This window comes from Cryptotermes secundus, unplaced genomic scaffold (assembly GCF_002891405.2).
Source record: "Cryptotermes secundus unplaced genomic scaffold, Csec_1.0 scaffold62, whole genome shotgun sequence".
Classification (NCBI taxonomy): domain Eukaryota; kingdom Metazoa; phylum Arthropoda; class Insecta; order Blattodea; family Kalotermitidae; genus Cryptotermes; species Cryptotermes secundus.
Genome location: NW_019727786.1, coordinates 2,406,951 through 2,427,299, shown reverse-complemented (window position 1 = coordinate 2,427,299; position 20,349 = coordinate 2,406,951). Strand labels below are relative to the sequence as shown.

Here is a 20,349-nt window from a genome sequence, read left to right as displayed (position 1 = left end):
ATCCTTTCAATTCTTATGCCATTTCGAAACTTAGCTTACAGCTTAACGTACACAGTACGTGAAACCACAGACAGGGGCATTTAAATACCACGGTACGACAAACGTCAAACCACCGTAAAGGGTTAAAGATGCTAAAGTACTAAGACTGCATACAGTGATGATAGGATGTTTAATGAATACTAAGCGGAATGAGAATTTGCAAGGGAAACCTAAGTACTCAAGACCTGTCTCAGTGCCACTTTGCCCACCACATATCCAATATAACCTGACCTGGGATCAGACCCGGGCTCCTGTAGTGGGAAGCTGGTGACTAACCACCTGAGCTAGTGAAGGCATGCATCAATTAAAAATATGGCAGATGTATCCCACACGAAATGTCAGTAATGTTAATCCTTCCATCATCTGTCCATGATAATATGAAATATGTTGTTGAAAAGCCATGATTAGTTATTTCTTCATGTCAAGGAGTGATGGGAGAAGTCTGTATTGTTAATCGTGCAGAACATTAAATAAGTCCAGAGAGATAAGCCAGCACTTACAAGTGAGATATTTCACACATCATTGAAATTTTTGCACTTTCATTGATTTTAATCAGTCATTTTTATGTTTCATGTTTTGATGGTTATTTAAAAATTGAGTTTGGAGTGTGTTGCAGATGGTTAGCATTTTAAAAGGACACAGAACAGGTTTCTTTTCATTGATAATGCTACACAGGCAAAACGAAGAAGGAACAGTTCAAGAGCAATGTAGCTTGTTCGTAGCATTGTTAAAATTTTGTCAAAGAGTTCTTGACAGAGGCTGGGTCTTTCTTCTTGTTCCAAATTGAATGTCAGTATGGTTTTCTGTTGTGACTATTCAGGGACCTAGTAGTTCACCAGAGAATCCTTAAAGTAGTACAGTGGGTCCCTGTGCTACAGATATCAGGTTATGAAATTTTACCCATATGGAAATTATAAAACATGCCACAAAATTCACAATGTGAACCATAAATTCGTCCTTGTGGAAATTTTGGATATTTATCAATTTGTTTAAACATAAAATACAAAACAGTAACAACAACAAATGAGGCAAAACTGATTCTTTCTAAAGAAATGATTACTGGCTGAGAAATTGAGATTGCTTATGTGCTTGTGTTGGGGATTTATATAGCCGGCCACTGGGTAGCATATGTGCATTCATCAGTGAAGCGGAGGGATGTCTGGAATGGTTAATATACCCATCTTATTTTGGACTGTGTGGTGTATTATTATCCTTATTTAAGATGCCTGGCAGGAGGCCATCAATTTCAGTGGAAGTACGAGTACATGTAAAGGAGATTTTAAGTTGATTTTTATGTACTACTGTTATTTGTGATGGGGCATGTGGTAGCGTAATTGGTTGAGGCACTATACTCCAAGCCAGAAGGTCGCGGGTAAAAGTCTCGATGAGGTCATTGGATTTTTTCAGTTGACCTAATCCTTCCAGCCACACTATGGCCTTGGGGTCGACTCAGTGTCTAACAGAAATGAGTACCAGGAGTATTCTTGAAATATTCTTGGGGGTAAAGGGCGGCCGGTGCGTAAGGCTGACAACCTTGCCACCATCTATGAGCCAATTGTCTAGGAAATGTGGGAACCTCGACATCTCACAACCCTATGGGCCTCCACAGCCTGTTACAGGGATACCTTTACTTTACTTTACTGTTATTTGTGATGGCTAAAGAGACATGTTTTTAACATGGCTGTGGACTGAAAAGAATTATGTAGGGATGTGTCTCCACTTACAGTGTGGGAGTCACATTAAAAACAGGGTTTGCATCATGGGAATCCCATGACACAGACATGTTTTCTGTAACACAGGAACAAATTGTACTTATTTTGAAGCGCTAAATAGAGATGCATAAATAGAGGCCATGTGAAGGAGGAATCTGTTTTGACATATTCAATATGTGTGGTTTCACTTTAACAGTACATTTGAAATAACTTTTTTGTGTATATGTGATCTGAAAATAGGCAGTGATATATTGGCCTTGCTTTGTTTCCTTGTGTTTTATAGGAGCCAAGGTTCCCCTGCACCTCCTGCCCAACAACACCAGTCCACCACTGCACTCACATTGTCTTTACACAGTAATGTTAAACTCAACCCCCATAGCATTTTCTCATTTCTCCACCATAACAATTAAAAATTATAAATGCTTGGTTATGGTTTAGTCATGTGTGAGATTCAAGATTTTCATGGCAGTGAATATAAGGATTGCATTCTTCTGGGATGGGATTTCAGTGGTGATGGCATCACTTGCCAGAATACTGTAATCTTAATAGCAACGTGTGCACATTGATCATTTTACTTTGCAGAACTTCTAAGACTTTTCTAGCTGTCATTATAATAGTGTAGATGAATAACCCCCCATACTGCAATAAAATGTTACTGCATTATAATGTTGCACTGGCAGGAAGTTAAATACAGCTGCTTATGTTTTGAAAGACATGCCTTATAAATACATCTCAGGCTCTTGTGATCATGATTCTGAATAAACTTTGATTACTTAATGATGAAACTCTATAATGTTTGTGTCACTGAAAAATAGTACTTCATTTGCCTTAATGGGCTAGGTAGCAGGTCTATGTATTGTTTTAAGGTCGTGTGTCCAGCTTTGATAATAACATTCTGTGTCCATCATATCTGCATTGTTACATGACAGGAACAGCTGTTCGTGTTAATATTCCATATCTCTGTGAAAACATGTGTTGCAGGCATGTTTCACTGCAGTGTATGATAATTTGTTAGCTTCATTGTGTCCGTCTGTTTGTGTATTACTCTGAATGAACTGATTTTGATATTTTTATTACCTTTCATATTATGACTTTACACAAAGGCCTAAATACTCAAAAACATTTGCTAGATTTTGTAGCTTTTAATAACATCAGCATTTTTAGTTACATAGGTTAATCATGTTTGTGACACTAACCATCATATTAAAGCGGATGAGTTAACATACACAAATCATCCCTACATTTGACATAATGTGCACTTTTCCAGTTTTACTGATTTTTCATTTTCAAATTGTGAGAGCAGTGTAATCCATTTCTTCTGCCTCTGACCATATTTGCTGATAATTAGTACACATTCATCCCATACCTCTGAATCCCATGGCTGATGGGAGCCTGCACTGTCTGACTGCCCGGCCTGTGGCCAGCAATTGGTAATTATACTTCATGTTCGTGTATGTGTTGCATAGTTCTTAATAAAGGAAACTGTGTTAGTATTTCTGCCATTCTCAGACTTTTTCAGGAATGATATGATAAAAGTTTTCTTGTTTGTTTAAGCCTTGTTTAAGTAAGTGAATTTAATATGTGTAGATAAAAGTCATTGTCAAATTTGACTCTCCCAGCCTAAGCACTGAAAAAATTATGATACATAATCTGCCATTTGAAGCCTTGATGCTTGAAAGTTTAGCTGTTTCTCCTGACTCCTAGTGTCATCTGTTTGAGAGTTAATTAATTTATAAATGGTTTGATAGATAGTAGAGTATATGGAGCAGTTGCTGCTTCATGGATTCCTCCATTTCCTGAGCTATTCAGCTTGACATGAAATAATGTGAAATAGTTATCTGGCATGTTTGCAGTGAGAAGTTACAAAAATCTGCCTACTAGCTTCATTATGTTTGCTTGGCTGTCTGCATGTAACAACTCCAGAATTGCATAATGAATTTTCATGAAATCTTATATTGAAGAGTGTTATGTTCATTGCTAAATTCTGGTTTTGGTTAAAATCAGACAAATACTAGGGTGTATTGGAAAGTTCCTGGACTAGGTCAAAAAGGAATGTTGGCTTACTCACTCAATTTTGGCTGCCATCTTCAAAATAGTATCCTTGGGAAAGTAGGCAGTGATCCCATCAGTTTTTCCATGCTTCGTAAGCACCATGGAAGTAATTTTCCTTAATGCTGTCAAGTACCGCTTGCAATTCCCTTTGGATGTCAGACGCTGTTTCAAAATGTTGTCCCTTCAGTTTCTTTTTCAATTTGGGAAACAAAACAAAATCACAGGGGGCTAAGTCTGGTGAGTAGGGAGAATGAGGAACAATACCCATGTTGCTGTTAGTCGTAAACTCTGTGGTTTTCAGGGACACATGGGCAGGCATGTTGTCATGATGAAGGAGCAGTGCAGTGCATGTTCAGATTTTCTGTTAAGATGTCCTGGCAAACTCCATAGCTGATCCAAATGGTGTCTGCGAACTAATGGATTGTTCAGTGATGGTCTTTCTGGATGAGTTCTCAAATATTTTCAACATTTTCTGTCATTTTGCTGGTGCTTGGTGACCCTGAATGTTCATCATCTTCAACCAACACCTGACTGGCATTGAAATATGAATGGCTTACAAGAAACTGCTATCTGGTTTAAAGAATGTTCTCCAAAAGCCTCACGAAGCATTTTATTGGTTTCAGTAGTGGATTTACTGAGCTTTACACAAATCTTCACACAGACATGTTGCTCGATTTTGCCATCCATTGCAGACAAAACAAAATGTAAACTTGAAAAGGCACTCTTCTAAAATCAGTGTCTCTTCACAGCGCGGTGTCACATGTCAGACTGATGCAATAGGCTTTTGGAAGTGTGACCTTGGCCTCCCCTCTCATCTTCTTTCACCGAGGCAGTTAATAACAATAATAGTCCGGGAACTTTCCGATATCACCTTGCATAATGGACATGCTTTATATGAATGCTTACTTGCGTGTCTGCTTGCGTCTGGAGTTTAACCTGTTACATGTTTTTCAGAGTGAAAAATATTTCAAACAAAACTGCAGAGAAGAATGAGCGCACATTGTATGTATCATTTGAGGTTCCCACAGTGGTGTTTATGAAGATTTTTGTCATCTGGTATATATCATTCTCTAATTAGTTTAAAGTCTACTGGTGTTTCAGAGGAACATGTCACCTCCATGTTCAGGGTCAAAGAATTAGACAAACAGGGAACTACCATGAAGCAGTCTTGTTTATTACCTGCTTCATGCTGGTTTCTTGCATGCCTGCTGCATGTTTTGTGCTGGCTTCTTGCTTGTCTTGTTCTTCAACCCTGAAGATGGAGATGACACGTTCCTCCAAAACATCAGTTGATTTTCAACAGACTGTATAGCATTATATCCCAGAAGATAGAACTCATCACACAGTTAATGTCTGGTACATTTTTTCCCCACACGTTTTATAGTATTTGAGACAACTGAATCAGCAGGAGTGAATGACCCAGAGTTGTTATGGCAGGCATCCATGTCTGAACCCATAAAAAGGTAAAGGTAAAGCTGTCCCAGTAACAGGCTATGGAGGCCCATAGGGTTGTGAGATTTTGAGGCTCCCACATTTTCTAGACATTAGCTCATAGATGGCAGTGAGGTTGTCAGCCTTATGCACCGGCCACCCTTTACCCCCCAGGAAGATTCCTGGTATTCATTTCATCAATTAACATTGCACTTCCAAACACACATGAAGATTGATATAGTCTTTATTTATTTATAAATCACTTAATTTCAGGCCTGATGTGTTTGATGGGTAAAAAGTAGAGATACATTAGAAATATATTTTTTGGTGTTTTTGCTTTAAATAATCTGTTTTAAGCTGTTTATAAGAAAACGTCAGAAGTTATCATTCAGAAATTGAAAAACTACAAGTAATAACAGGGCAAAAGTATACAAATGTATGAATGGTGTTTTCGTTTGACTGCCTGTTTGGTCTAGTGGTCAGCGTTCCTGGCTACAGATCTGGAGATCCCGGTTCGATTTCCGGCACTACCAGATTTTTTCTGAGAAGTAGCGAGTCTGGAACGGGGTCCATTCATCCTCGTGATGATAATTGAGGCGCTGTTTCAAGGAAATAGCAGCTCTTCTAGAAACCCGAAATTAATGGCCATGGGGATTCATTGCGCTGACCACACAACAACCTGTATCCGCAAAAAGGTTGGCTCTAAACTTCACCGACAAATGGCGGTCGCTCCGGTGGTATAGTTTGTGTGCGGACTAAAATCATTGTTTTTTTTTATATTGTCACGTATTGGGTGTATCACACAACAAATAACTTCACGCTGTATTGGATATAGCAAATTTATTGCACACTCGCTCTCACAATTACACAGTTCACAATTTTACAAGTACTGCCATCGGCAGTATCACAATTAATTCTCCATTCACTCCTGCGAGTGCTAGACTGCAACTTGGTGACTTCACGATCCGCACTGTGTCACTCCTGATCACATACTCTGGTCACATACTGCTCAGCTGGCGTTTTATACCATTCCCTGTTGTTGTTTGGTTTCTTAGGTAATGTAGTAATGGATTGATCATAAATTAGCAAATAACACTATAAATCTGAAAACAGCTTCTGATGAAAAGACCACAGGCAGCAGGTATTTTTTATTGTCCATTTTGTGTAACGAGAACTCTGGACAGGAGCATATCTCGAATTGATTTAATTTTTTCTCCCCCCATATAATCATAAGTGGTTTATATATTCATCCCTTCTTTACTCTCATTTTTTTAATTAAATCTTGTTAGAGGAAGACTCCTTTATCTTTAACTAAATTTTGCCAAGGGAGAATAATTTTTCTTGTTGATGTTATAAGTGGTGATTTGAAACTGTACACACTCATCCCTGCTCCCTGATTTTAGGTTCAGTAACAGGCACTTCAAGATATTGTTAACTATACCAAATATTATGTTACACTTATCTTTAATGTTGCCAATATTAGAGACATATTTCTAGATATTTTAGAGGAGCATGTGAGGGGCACATTGCCTCACAAAACATTACTCTTATAATACAGATTTTCGTATCTTCAGATGTTCGGGAATGACAGTATCGGTCAAAGTTGTATTTATGAAGAAGTTAAAATCAAATTGAATTTGGTGAATGCTTGCTACCATTTAGCTCAGAATCTTCTGTTTTCCCATGGCTTATCTACAAATGTAAATAATAATCATGTCTGTTTTTTTTTTTTTAATTTGTGTGAGGCTTGGTCTGTCACTTTAAGGGAGGAACTTAAATTGAGGTGTTTGAGAATACAATGCAGAGGAGAATTTCATGACCAGCTTTGTGACTGTTAAGTTCTAAAGAAAAACTGTGCTCCATAGAGATAGTCAGATTTGTATACTCGTTTCTCCTACAGTTGCTTACACTTGCTTAAATATTAATATTAATATATACTAGAGGGCATAAAGTTCGTCTTTTATCAAGTTAACTTCTGTAAGAAACAAGAGGTATTTCTGTTACTTTAGTACCTTCCAAATGGACAGAAAAAGTGGCAGTTTTCAACATTAAAGTTTATCATACATGTTACATGAAATCTGAAGTCTTTGTGATGACTAAATGAAGTGAGACCTTGGACAGTCAACTGTGTCAATAAGGAGAACATCTTACATTTTATAAGCACTCGGTTGGTATAGTTCACTTGTGGACTAAGACCATGTTTGTTTATGTTTTATATGCTTTTCCAATAATACCAGGTTTTATCTGTATGGAATCCCACTCAGTACTGGAAACATTTACACCAATATCAAATCTTTTAGTGTTTAGGACTGTTTAAATATCTCAATATACTTACTGTGAGTTACAAATTCTAATTAGAAATTAAAATTGTTTAAATATATAAAGTCATTATTAAACATTGCATATTGCTTTTATTTGCTGGGATAGCGCAGTCAGTATAGTGACTGGCTAGGGGTTGGACAAACAAGGGTTTGGAGTTCAAGTCCCAGTGGGAGTAAGAATTTTCACTTCTCCATGTCATCCAGACTGGCTCTGAGGCCCACCCAGCCTCCTATCCAATGGGTACCAGGTGCTCTTTCCCGGAGGTAAAGTGGCCAGGGCATGAAGCTGACCACTCTCCTCCAACTAGTGCCACGATCAAGAAATTATTGGTCTGTACATCCACTCCCCCATACGTCTTCATGGTGTAGTGCTTAGTCAGTTAAGCACAGGGACAACTTTACCTTTTACCTTTTTTATATGCAGTTCATAATATTCATGGTTAGCTGTACATTTCTTTGTTCCCAATAACCAATAGAAAAGCCCTCCCAAATTTTCTGCAATGTATGGTAGCCCTGCTTTTCTTAATGTTGTATAAATGAGGGGAACTTATTGCTACCGTGAATATTGAGGCATTGTTCCCTATCAATATTGAAAAATTTCCTCTAACATATTGTGCCAGTTTTCCAGTATCAGTTGATATCTCTATTATGTTTACGTTCTCAACAACTCTGATGCTACTGTTCCTAATTAAACAAATATTTTTAATGACTTTGTTTCTTTCTGACATAGATGATTGGCCATTTTAAAAAATTTGAAGTACTGCAATATTTAAGTTGTTTGTTGAAAATTATTATCTCTCATTTGTGTTAATCAAAATTTCTATCCTAGACTTTGCCTGCTCTGTTGTATTAGAATCTGTTCACAAAACATAAACTGCACCAAACAGACATCTAAGAATACAGGTATATAGAACCATCTTCACATAAGACTGTTATTTTTGTGTCATCTGGCTCATTTTGCTTAATATTTATGACATGCAGTTGTTTAGGCCGATCACAGTGGTTGTGCAGTGTAAGGCATGGATGTTTGTCTGCATTTGTTCTGTGTTTGTGTTGTCCTGTGTAGGCAATGGCTTTGCGAAGGGCTGACCCCTCACCCAAGGAGTCCTACCAACTGTCTTTATGATTAAGAAACTGTGAAACAGAGGTCACGGTTCATCATGGACTGTAACACCCAGAGAATAGTAGTTGCATACAGTTCTTTAGAATTTCAGAGTTGTTTAAATGGGTAGGTGTGTCATGTAAACTTGTACTGATTGAAAATGTGTTGGTAGGCATTTAGTTTTGACACCACAGGAAAATATACACCAATTTCAGAATGAATATTACTTGCCTTGTAACATTCATTTGCATTCATTTTATAGCATGAATCCACTATCAATCAGAAATGTGGAAATGTCACAGAGGGTTGTCATATTGAATAATTTTATCTTCTTTTCCTTCTCCATCAGCATGTACATGGCTTAAGCATTGGAGGATTTAAGAGTAAGTGAATTTTTGCGAAAAGAAAGTAATGTTATTATTACATTTACTTCTGACTCTTATATTTGTTTTTGTGTTATAAATACAAGTATCTATATTGATAAACGTTTAAACTAGAATGTTTATTCTTGTATGATTTACATCTTTTTATTGTTCTATTCAAATGTTTTCTTTAAATACATCGATCCAAGTGCATAGCCCTGAAATGTCGGAAGTTTTAGGAATACTGCGCGTTGTTTTATAAAGTTGTAAATGGGAAAATAGTTAGATTAAAGGTTGGATTTAGACACATGCACAGTTTTAAAATGAACTTAATCTCTGATAGACTTGAAAGGATTCTGACGATGGTGTATATTATACTTCTCTTGGCTTGTTTTGGACTTCATCCATCGTCTGGTACGTAAAAGACAAAAAACCACGACGTTTCGGAGACTGGATGTGTCTCCATCTTCAGGTGGGTAGGGAAGGATAAACCTACTCAATTGGGCCCATTAGAAAGAGCTAGTCGGAATCACTGATGCTTGGTGCATGAAACCCTACTCCTTAAATCTGAGTTACACATTGTAGAAGCAGCTTAACCTAAGAAAACGACAAGGGGGCACCTGAACTGGTTGACAGATGAATTCTCCTGTGCGTGTAACACCCAACACCTAGGCATAATACTATTCCCAGACGCTAACCCATTATCCCTGTCGAGAGTTCGGTGCTGTTGACTACTGAGTCATTCAATTTTTTCCATCCATTATGTCATGTGAAAATTATTTTTATGTCATGAGAACTATCTTGTTACATCTGCATTTTTAGTTTTACATTTGTTTGTTTATCACAGCTTTGGTGACACACGACATGCACTGTATTAAGTTAGTCTCCTTTCCTTATATATTATTCTCTGTGCATTTTTGTCGCACTGCCATATGTTATATTTATGTGTTCTTTAACCTATACTTGACCGTCTATTTGAAATCATACATAAAGTTGTACAGTTTGTTTATACAGTATATTATTAACATTGTACTTTCATTTTCTGAGTGTTTCTTTGTAAGAAATTTTGCATAATATTTGCAGTTATAAAATTTTATTATCAATGATGAAATAGTTATATATCCTATATCAAGAATTGCTTTTCTGTGCGTTTGATGTGTTGGAGTGAATTTTGACTGTTAACTACTACATACATTAAACCCTAATGTGCTGGCAATGTTTTAAAGTGAAATGTTAATTTCAGTAAATTATTTGATTGTCTGCTGTTTTAGTATTTCATAACACTAAACACATTAACTCATATTGACTCAGATCATTATGAGTTTTTAGAAGCAACTCTAATTGTCTAACACTGTATATGTTTTCTGATATATCTGCAGAGCTGCAGTGTCGCATCATGGCAGTTCTCCAAGCAAGCAACACAGCATCGGATCCCCTTCTGTGTCCTCGAGATCACAGTCGATGTTTTCCAAGACATCGAGTTCTGCTTCACTTAAAGGAACGTCTAAGAGAGACAAATCAACTAAGGAGGGTAAGAGGCGGTCATCACGTAAAAGTGATCATGAATCATCGTCAAATGTTAAGGCTGCCGCATCCAGTAGTCAGTGGTACACGACACCAGAATGTGAGCTGTCGCCTCCAGTAATCTCTTCTGTAGCCACCACAACTGTATTTGAACTGCGACAAGAGGTAAGTGTGAAGTATAAAATCAGTAACAGTAAGTATAGGCTAAGAAAAATGGTAAAGCTACGTATATCCCTCTTAGAGGCCATGGAGGCCCATATGGTTGTGAGACGTTAAGATCCACATTTTCTAGACATTTGGCAAGCAGATGGTAATGAGGTTGTCAGTCTTTCGCACTGGCCTCCCTTTACCTCCAGGAAAATTCCTGGTACTCATTTCTGTTAGAGGCCGAGTTGACCCCAGAGCCATAGCATGGTTGGAAGGATTAGATCAATTGAAAAATCCAGCAGTCTCATCAGGAGTTGAATCTGTGATCTTCCAGCTTGTAGCACAATACCTCAACCAACTATACTACTGCATGCCTCCAGTAAGTGTAGGTATTGTCACGTGTATCAGTGACTGAAGATGGGCTTCAGATTGGTAATAAGATTTATTAACCACCTACAAGTTGTAACTACAAATAATTATTACACTCTTGCTGATTTACACAATTTACAATCACTCCACACTAATCTTCTCCGTCTATTTCCACTAGTCTTCACTCTCCATTTCCTGGCAACAGATTTATAACACAGGAACTCACAGAGATATTGGGTTTTCGGACTTTATCCATCATCCCAGTTTTTAAGATAACTAACAAAAAACACAACGTTTTGGAAACTGGATCTGTTCCGTCCTCAGGTGAGGAAAAACCCCTATTCTGTTGGGTCCCTTAGAAAGAGCTAGCCTCAATCACTGAGGGACCCGACAGAATAGGGGTTTTACCTCACCTGAGGATGGAACAGATCCAGTTTCCAAAACGTTGTGTTTTTTCTTAGTTATCTTAAAAACCAGGACGATGGATAAAGTCCGAAAACCCAATATCTCTGTGTGTTATACGCCATCGTCAGAATCCTATAGTAACTACTAACACAGGAACTGCTCACTAAATTACACACTCCCAATGTTGATATACTGCAGCACATGGAACATCACACACTGAGTCTTCTGCTTCTTCTTCTGGACACACTGCTGTTCCCTTGGAACTTCAGAACTCAAGTGAAGTCAATTCCCATTCCCGTATTCTCTTATCTCCTCTCAGCATGGACCACACACAGAAAACACAGCCCCTCTCTTGCTGCATGGCGCAGACCACACAGAAAACACATGTCACATGTCAGACTGAGAGTTCATTGGTCCATTAGCATTGCTGGGCATGGCACGGACAACATAGAAAACACAGCCTTATCTGTTGTTGCATGTTGGACTGTGCTTACAGAGCTGTTGCCTGGCAATGAGTTAATCAAATCAGTTACAGTATTTTGAATTAGTGAACTAGGGAAGCAGAGTCAGTAAAGTGACTGGTTATTGGCTGGATTAGAGGTCTTTCTCTTCCACAATATCCAGAAAAGCCCTACCAGGCATCCCAATTAGTGGATACTTTGAGCCCATAGTCCAGGAGTAAAGTGGGCAGATCATGAAGTTTTGTCACTTATCTCCATTTTGTTCCAGTGTTAAGAGAGTGTGGAGTTGTACGTTCACACCCATATAATGCTGATGCTAAATCACAGAGACAAGTTTATCTTTCAGAAAAACTTAACTTTCCCAAGGGGTAGATTGGCTGGGGGGTGAAGCTGACCACTCATCTCCATCTACTGCTGAGGTCAAGAGTGATGGAGCTGTACCTCTACTCCTCCATATGCCTTAATGGCATAGTGCTTAATTAAGCACAGGGATAGCTTTACTTTTACATTTTTACAGATGTGAAATCTTTGTTTGTAATGATTCTCTAAAGGGTATTCTTTGTTTCACAATGCTTAATCCACTGTGCTGCAGGTCTGTTGATTTGTAGGTATTAACCAAGGTGCATATAGTATGTGCAGCATTTTGGGAGTTAATTGTACATCATCTTCACAATATTAAATGCTATTTTACTGAGATGTTTTGTAATCTTATGTATCAGTTGTTCTAATAATTCAGTTAAAAAAACAATAATTCAGGTAATGTAAGGTAAAATAGAAATGTGTTAACTCCTTGAACATTGTGTAAGTTAAGTATACTGCAGACAGTTGATCTGGTTTTTGTAAAGGTCACCATCATATTAACAAAATACGCCATCCACTGTAAAACAAGGTACCTCATAGCACAATCTTCCCACTGCAATCAGTAAAAGTTGTCCAAATGATAAATTTTTAATGAGGAGCATACTTAAAGCCTGTTTCTGATAAGCATCTGAAATGGCAAAATTTGGATTAATCAGTATTATTAGTATCAGTATTATTTTATTTCCTGCAGTAAGTGTTATGTATTATCTCCTTATAGCTAACACCGAAGCGACCGTTGCGGTCTGAAGTTGAACGTGAACGTCGTATGAGTCGCCCATCAAGTGGGCAATTTCAGACATCAAGTCGATTCAGCACAACTACCATTCTGACCACAAGGGTTAATGGCAGCAACACCACTCCATGCAGTAACCGTGACTCTATAGGTTAGACCTATCTCTGCGACATCATACCTAGCATAGATTTTCCTCTGTGTCACTGTATGCAGTAACTGCAGCTTCATAGATATCATGTATATGTTCTTAGTAAAGATTTGTCTAAGCATCATGTTACAAATTGTTATGCTTATTAGTTACTGTAATTGGGTTGCTATAAACATCTGGGGAGGGCCGGTCATTAACGGTTCACTGGGCATCATTTACATATGTTTAATTTGTTGGCTGGTAACAAAATGTACAATAAACCATATTCAAACATAAATTCACAAAAAAGAAACAAAGATTTGTTCCAAAAGCAAATCTGAATTGTGCTGAAATGAAGGTGGCTCATAGACCCATAACTGTGGCCACACTACCCATAATTTCCTAAGACCTCATGGTAGGTCACAATCAGTTAAGAGTAGGCCTTAAGAGCACTCACTGCAAATTTGGATAAACGAAAGGGTAACCATTTAAGCTATGGACATTCTAACTTCAGAATATGGTGTAACTTGTAAATCCCTATAAGGGCATTTTCTTAATATAATTAATTCTGCAGTACTCTGAAGCTCTAGACACAAATTTAGAATAAGACTGAAAATATTCACCATGTGAAATCATGCTGGGTGCTTCACATACTCAGAGTCTGATAGCTGTTTTTTTACAAAGTTGTCATTCCCCTGTTGTATGCTGTTTGCTTATCTCGTACCACTCGAGACCAGACCTGAAGCTCCACTCATTAGTGACTGTCCTGCTTCGCAGCCTGCAGAATATCTCCTGTACTCTGACTCCTGAACTCATTTTCTTAACTTAGGAAGGGGAGAGGGGGTTGGAGTCTTTATGTCACTGCAGACAGTATTGCCATCTGTTTACCTACATTGTTTCCACATTGCTGATGTCTCAGTCTATGGACTAATCATATGAAGCATGCTTGGCAGGTTCTGTATACTGTTACAATCACACATTCATTAACTGTCGACTTGGTAGGTTAGACTTACCCTAACCACTAGCCACGCCATAGCTCAAGCGGTTAGTGACTGGCTTCCCACCGCGGCAGCCCGGGTTCAATCCCGGGTCTGGTCAAGTGGGATTTGTGGTGGACAAAGTGGCGCTGGGACAGGTTTTCTCTGAGTACTTCGGTTTCCCCTGCCAATCTTCATTCCACCAATTGCTCCGCAATCACCCTAACCTATCATCTGGGGCTGGTAGAATAGGCCAGAAGTGGCCACAGTATAAGGGACTTAGTCCCACCCCACTAGCAATAAAAAAGAATACAAATTTTCTATTTACAAACTAAGTCTTCACAGACTGACTTCTAATTCTTGTTCAACTACCCACTTTCTGTTGCTCTTTTGTACTCTGCTTTATGCCTTTGTGATCCCATTGTCTTCACTCTGTAACCTTCGAACAGCATGAACCATGCAGCACAGAAAACACATGTCATGGGTCAGAATACACATCTATTTACCCGCTGCCCCACGCTGGGCATGTCACTGACTACATATAAAACAATTTATCCAACAGCCTTTATGTTGTTATGTGCGCATATTCTTAGCATTGCCCAGAAATGGGTCTGCATGTCACAGTGTATACAGACTGTTGATTGTCATGTCTCAGCTTGTTATTTTCTCTTTCAGGAACCACGGACTCAACAGCAAGTGAAGAAGATTTGATACCTCCCCCTCTGCCGCAGAAAGCAAGAGAAGCTGACTACTGCAACCTTCCCGATGAACCGGACTCTGTAGTATCAGAGCCTGTGCGGCTACTCACTCCTCGAGTCCGGAACAAGGTGTGCTGCACAGCATTAAATTAGTTCATAATATGGATATCCCTAGATTTACATAATAGTTTCTTTTTCAAGAGTGATTGTATGACTCAAAATTTCTGTTACCCTCTTGGATCCTGTGCCTTAAATTTTCATTGAAGAATAAGTAATTTAGTTATCCTCAGTACCTTATTTAGCTGTTATACATTTTTTTTTAAGATTAATAAGTTCATTATATTTAGTCTTCAGTAGAAGAATTAAATTGGAAAAAAAAAAAGCTTAATGTGAAATTTTGTTAAAACAGGAATTTGCATCAGTTGAAATTGCAAAAGGTGGGAGATACTTGTACACCAAGACAGAATCTACGCAAAATGGAAACCTTCTGTTATCAGAATGTTTCTCACAAAACCAATTTCAATTTATACATAATGAACCAGTCTATATAATGCAGGAACAGAATGAAAAAACAAGATAATTTTATTGTGTGGTGTACTTATTTAATTTACCTGATATGAAACATTTCACAGATGGGAAAGAATTAAGTCTGAGTATCAGCAAAATATATGCACATTATTTTTAATTCAGTGTTTGAAAATGTGACATAGACACAGAGGGAGGAAAATGGCACACAACTGAAAAGTGTTTTGGTAAGTTACATGGTAGCATTCTTTTGGAAGCTGATTGTATACATTTAGTTTGTGCTCTGCAGGTTTATAAATATTGAAATGTAAGCAGCCTATTTTAATTTAGTGTTACTTCTCTTGTCATACTTTTGTAAGCAACATGAAGCTTTAAAATTAAGTATTTCAGAGACTCTTAACATGATCTATTTCACATATGTAGGCTGTATATTACTGTGAAATCTTTGGGCTTGTATTCACAGCTTAATGGTCAGAAGGATACCAGTTCTTAATATATGGCTAAGTCATTACCAGATGTATAGTGACATGCAACGTTCCCTTGTCACTAGTACTTGGCCTGATGGTCTGAGCATTGTTGGGATATTTTCAATGACTGTTTCACATTCGCTCCCTGAGAAACCATACATTTAGATTCACTGCCTTTTTCCTTGAAATGCATACACAGCTTTGGTTGGGAGTCTGAAGGTAAGAGACCAGTTGGCAAATCTATGCATGTATAGGTAGTTAATACTGGAATTGATGTTAAAGAAATTTGGTTCTGGCACGCATACTGGATTCATCTGTATCAGGATAGGGATCAGTGGTGAACTCTTGTGAATATGGAAATGAATGAACTTTTGTTTTCTATAAAATGTGAGGAATTTTTGTAAAAATGAGCGACTGTTAGCTTTCCAAGGACTGCCTCATGGAATTGGTTAGTTAGGTACAGAATCCCTACGTAATGAATCTTTAGAAGACTGGATTTTTGCACCCTAAAGCAATGTTTTCTGTAAATGGAGTTATGTAAAATTTAATCAAAAATATAACAGTGCACTAAATGTGGGATTACCGAATTGGAATTTCACCATATAAGTGTCCCTAATATCTGATTCTTTTCCCTCAAAATATTATAAAATATATTCACATAAAAGAAATCCCTCATGGTGCAAGCAAGATAGTGATGGGATTGAATGCTAGTTGCAAAGGATGTGACCAAAATATGAAGTGGTATAGCTAAAAGTGATGTACAGGTAGCCATCCAAATATGACACTCATGAATCCATAATTTCATTTGGATCCTAGGATTATCAGCAGGGATTTTTATACAAACTATATGCTGTTGTTGGTTTTACATTATAATAGCAAATATATCTTTATGTGTATACAACTGAATAAATATTTGTGTTACAAATAAAAATAAAAATACAAGATTTTTTCTTATCGATTTTGTAGATACCAAATCATTATTGTCTATTGATTATTATATTATAGCCTGTTCCGTGTTAAGTATAAAAATTTTAATAATAAATTTTCAGTATTTAATTTCTTAGTAATTATGCTAACCCTGTGTTTAAGTGGGCATGTTTGTTTTTTTGTTTATTGTTAGGTTTTCTACTAACTTGTAAACTAAATGAAATTATGGATGCATAAATGTTTTAGGAGGTGGGTGGATAGCTATAAAATCTGCCATGCAGATTATGGTACCTTAGTATGATTTCATGTCTGAATAGAGTTCAGACTATTCCAAAAGTTGGCAAACGCTTATGAATTTAGAGAAATACACAGAAAATGAAACAATATAACAGAAAGACAGTGTTGTGAATCAAGTCTGCAACAGTTGCAGCAAAGAAGAACAACTGAGATGAGGTCAGGGACATTTTCTGAACCTCCTTCAGGCAGTTGCTTACACTTACAATGTAGGTAACAAAATCTAACTTACAACAGACAAGTTGTATATAATCTTAAGTCAGGGATTGAATGAAAATGTGTTGTGTTTTGTGTTCACAGCCACCACCTCCAGAACCTGTTGAAAAGGTATCTCCACCAACACCACCACCAAAGAAACCAGCTCTCAAGCCTTCACTTGGTTAGACCTTAGTGTAACTAAAATATTAGGATAGTAAGTTTGTGAAATGTTCAGGATACAGTGAAGCTGATTACACCATATCCTGCACAGCCATGACACCAGACTACAAAGCTGAGTTTCTTTATCATTATTCCAAAATTAAGGTGCTTCTTTTCTGTATTTACCTGAATTAAGGTAACCACAAAAAGAAATCATCCTTTTAGAAACAGAAGGAAACAGTGGAAAAGAGTAATGCTACTTTTCCTTTTCAATTTGTCTAATCAATATCTGACCCTTTCTGCTCAAAATTACACCTGCCTTCATAATTTATTTTCAGTTAACATCTCAGTTTGTGTTTGTTCATGGCCACATAGACCATAAGGTATTGTAAATATATAATTTAAAATGTGCCAGCAAATGACAGAGATAGCTTTTGTAGTTATATCACTATCTGCAACACCTTATACACAATAACAAAAGGGAGAACTTGCCAAAACCACTATTATGGATGTTCCAACAAATTATATAAACAAGAAACAGTGATCCCATGATAGTGGAGGAATGATGGTTGTGGTTGCTATAAAAGGCTTCATGTTTACAATTGCATTTTTCACAAGCATTTACCAGTGAAATGTAATTTCTGTTCTTTCATTTGATCATATCCTCAACTTATTAAAGAAATGGTGTATTGCAGTAGAGTTAAATGTTTTCCACACTAACCTCACACAAACAGAGATGTGGATTTCTTGCTGATGTGGCCTGCTCAGTCAGCAATATTTGCCTGGCTCCTGTTTATTTCTTTGAAAAATTTGAGATATCACTCTTGGAAATAAATAATGGTGTACTTTGTAAGACAGCCCATATTGCTGTACTTCTCAGTCTTAATATCATGAAGTACAGGGTGTCTGTACCTTATGAATCCATTTATAATGAAACAGCTCCTTATTCCACACATAAGCCCTCCACATTATTACATTTATATAAATATATCTATTCTTCTTGGATGGTCTATTTTTAGACCTAAATGCCATATCTTTCAAATATCAAGAAACTCTTGATCCTTTCATTGTCATATTGGCTTTCTTTATTATAATGGATATGTGTGTATGCTTATACGTAAATATGCCCTGATTTAGCTGCATTCCTGGAAAACATAGTGACACAAATTGAAGGTTTTTTCCTCATAGACATTAATGCTGAAATGTTCCTGAGTCAATAATTTTCTGTCATTAACTTGATAATATGATTTTTCTTGGTTACTTAAAGAGAAGCAACACACTAATGCCATAGAAAGAGTATTATAACATTTAGATATGACATTGAAGAAGCCCTCTGCTCGAATGCCAGTGTGCTAATGCCTCCATGAGGGATACTGAAATATCTCATCTCCAGAATGAGGCACGGAAAAAAAGAACACATAAGTATGTGTGTTCTTCACAGTATAAACTAGATGTATAAACATGCAAAGTGGAAGATACATAAATCAAAGTGTACTTGTATAAACATACACAAGAGTTATATAAATGGTCCTGTCCTTTGAAATGTTACAAATATAATTTTAATGCTGTTGGGGTCCTGAGCAGTGTTTTGAATAGAACTTTTGCTAATGTATGAGAATTGTGGTACAATGAGGTACTTCTGATACATAATCAATTGTAAATAAATCCTCTTATGTACAAACACATGTTTAGTAGTGCTGTTTATATTCTTCTGTGAAGACTTCAAAGATTTGAAGGTAAATAAAATATCAGTGGCAATTTTATTAGAACTATTTACAAAGAAATCACCCAGTAGCTAGGTATATTTTAAATTTCTGTGTAACTGACCTGTTTTTCACACTCTGTGGATGTAGGCAGTGTTGCTGACATTGCATAGGTACATGCTACATCCATCTTCATGGTGAAAGTGAGTAAGGTAGGTGGTGCATATTTAAGTACTCACCAATCATTATGTTGCTTAACCTCATTTGCCATCAGTTAAGCAGCTCGGGAGATTGCCTAACTATTTCTATGAGAGCTTTCCCTGCCCATTGCCACTCTTTGTTCAGACCAAGCACCAGCCCCCACCCTTCCCACTGTAGATGTTATTGGCCAGAACATTGCTAGGTAACAGACCAGTAAAAACACGGGATACACACATGCAACAATGGAATGAGGTTATGCAGCCCGCTTCTACATAACAGCTCAGTAAACAGACTTATGCGCAGGTGCAATGATGTCACACTCCAACCATACTAGTTCTCATGCGACTTGTTTTCAGTGTTGTCCATGGGGCACCAATATAACAAATATCTGTTTAAGGTTAGGTTAGTGGAGAGTCCAGGAGGGTTCAGTAGTTAAGTGTACAAGGATGAGAATGGAGCATGAATTGTGAAGATCGAGTACAGATTAGGACAGAGGAGTACAGAGCGATTGAAGACAAGAAGACTTCAGAGTGGTTGGAAGTGATAGTTTCTGTATTGAGATCCGTTGCTAGGAGACAGCTAGTGAAAACAAACCTAACCTAACCAAAGTGCTAATAAATCCAATAATCCAAACTAGAACCCATCATTTTCGTCGCACTTACCACGCTACATATGACAATATGTGTGTGTTTGTGCGCGTGCATGTTAATACTCGCCTGCCCAACTTGCTCTGACCCTGAAGATGGAGGCAGCATGTACCTCTGAAAGGTTGGCAACACTGCCTACATCTACACAGTGCAAAGATCCACAAGCAGAATCAACGTCAACAATGAACCGCTTTGGGAGCCTAAAATCAGAAAGATCCATGAGTTGACCAATTCTGTTATAAGAAAATATTTTTGGCTAATCCTTATGTCTTTCTTGCACTGTTCCTCTACATGACTGATAAACAAACAAACTCTGTGATTTTAGTCGGCAAGCAAACTATACCGACCGAGCTACCGCTGCTTGTCAGCGAAGTTTAGTTGCTCATTTAAAATCCAGTTTCATAAATG

General features: G+C 37.5%; 1 protein-coding gene across 5 annotated transcripts in view; it reads left to right on the top strand.

Annotated features, from left to right (window-relative positions):
• Nucleotides 1–19,779, top strand: part of LOC111864920 (dedicator of cytokinesis protein 1) — a 105,571-nt gene extending 85,792 nt beyond the window's left edge. For 3 of the 5 annotated variants that reach the window (XM_033751625.1, XM_023852539.2, XM_023852536.2), the window contains 4 exons: nucleotides 10,399–10,708; nucleotides 13,004–13,169; nucleotides 14,798–14,949; nucleotides 17,334–19,779. In XM_033751625.1, the coding sequence (XP_033607516.1) occupies nucleotides 10,399–10,708; nucleotides 13,004–13,169; nucleotides 14,798–14,949; nucleotides 17,334–17,417 (712 nt within the window). In that variant the 3' untranslated portion in view covers nucleotides 17,418–19,779. Of the gene's footprint in view, nucleotides 1–2,034; nucleotides 3,021–10,398; nucleotides 10,709–13,003; nucleotides 13,170–14,797; nucleotides 14,950–16,011; nucleotides 16,032–17,333 lie in introns of those variants that run through there. The other 2 variants (XM_033751624.1, XM_033751626.1) reach the window with 2 other exon arrangements.
• The last annotated feature ends 570 nt before the right edge of the window (nucleotides 19,780–20,349 follow it).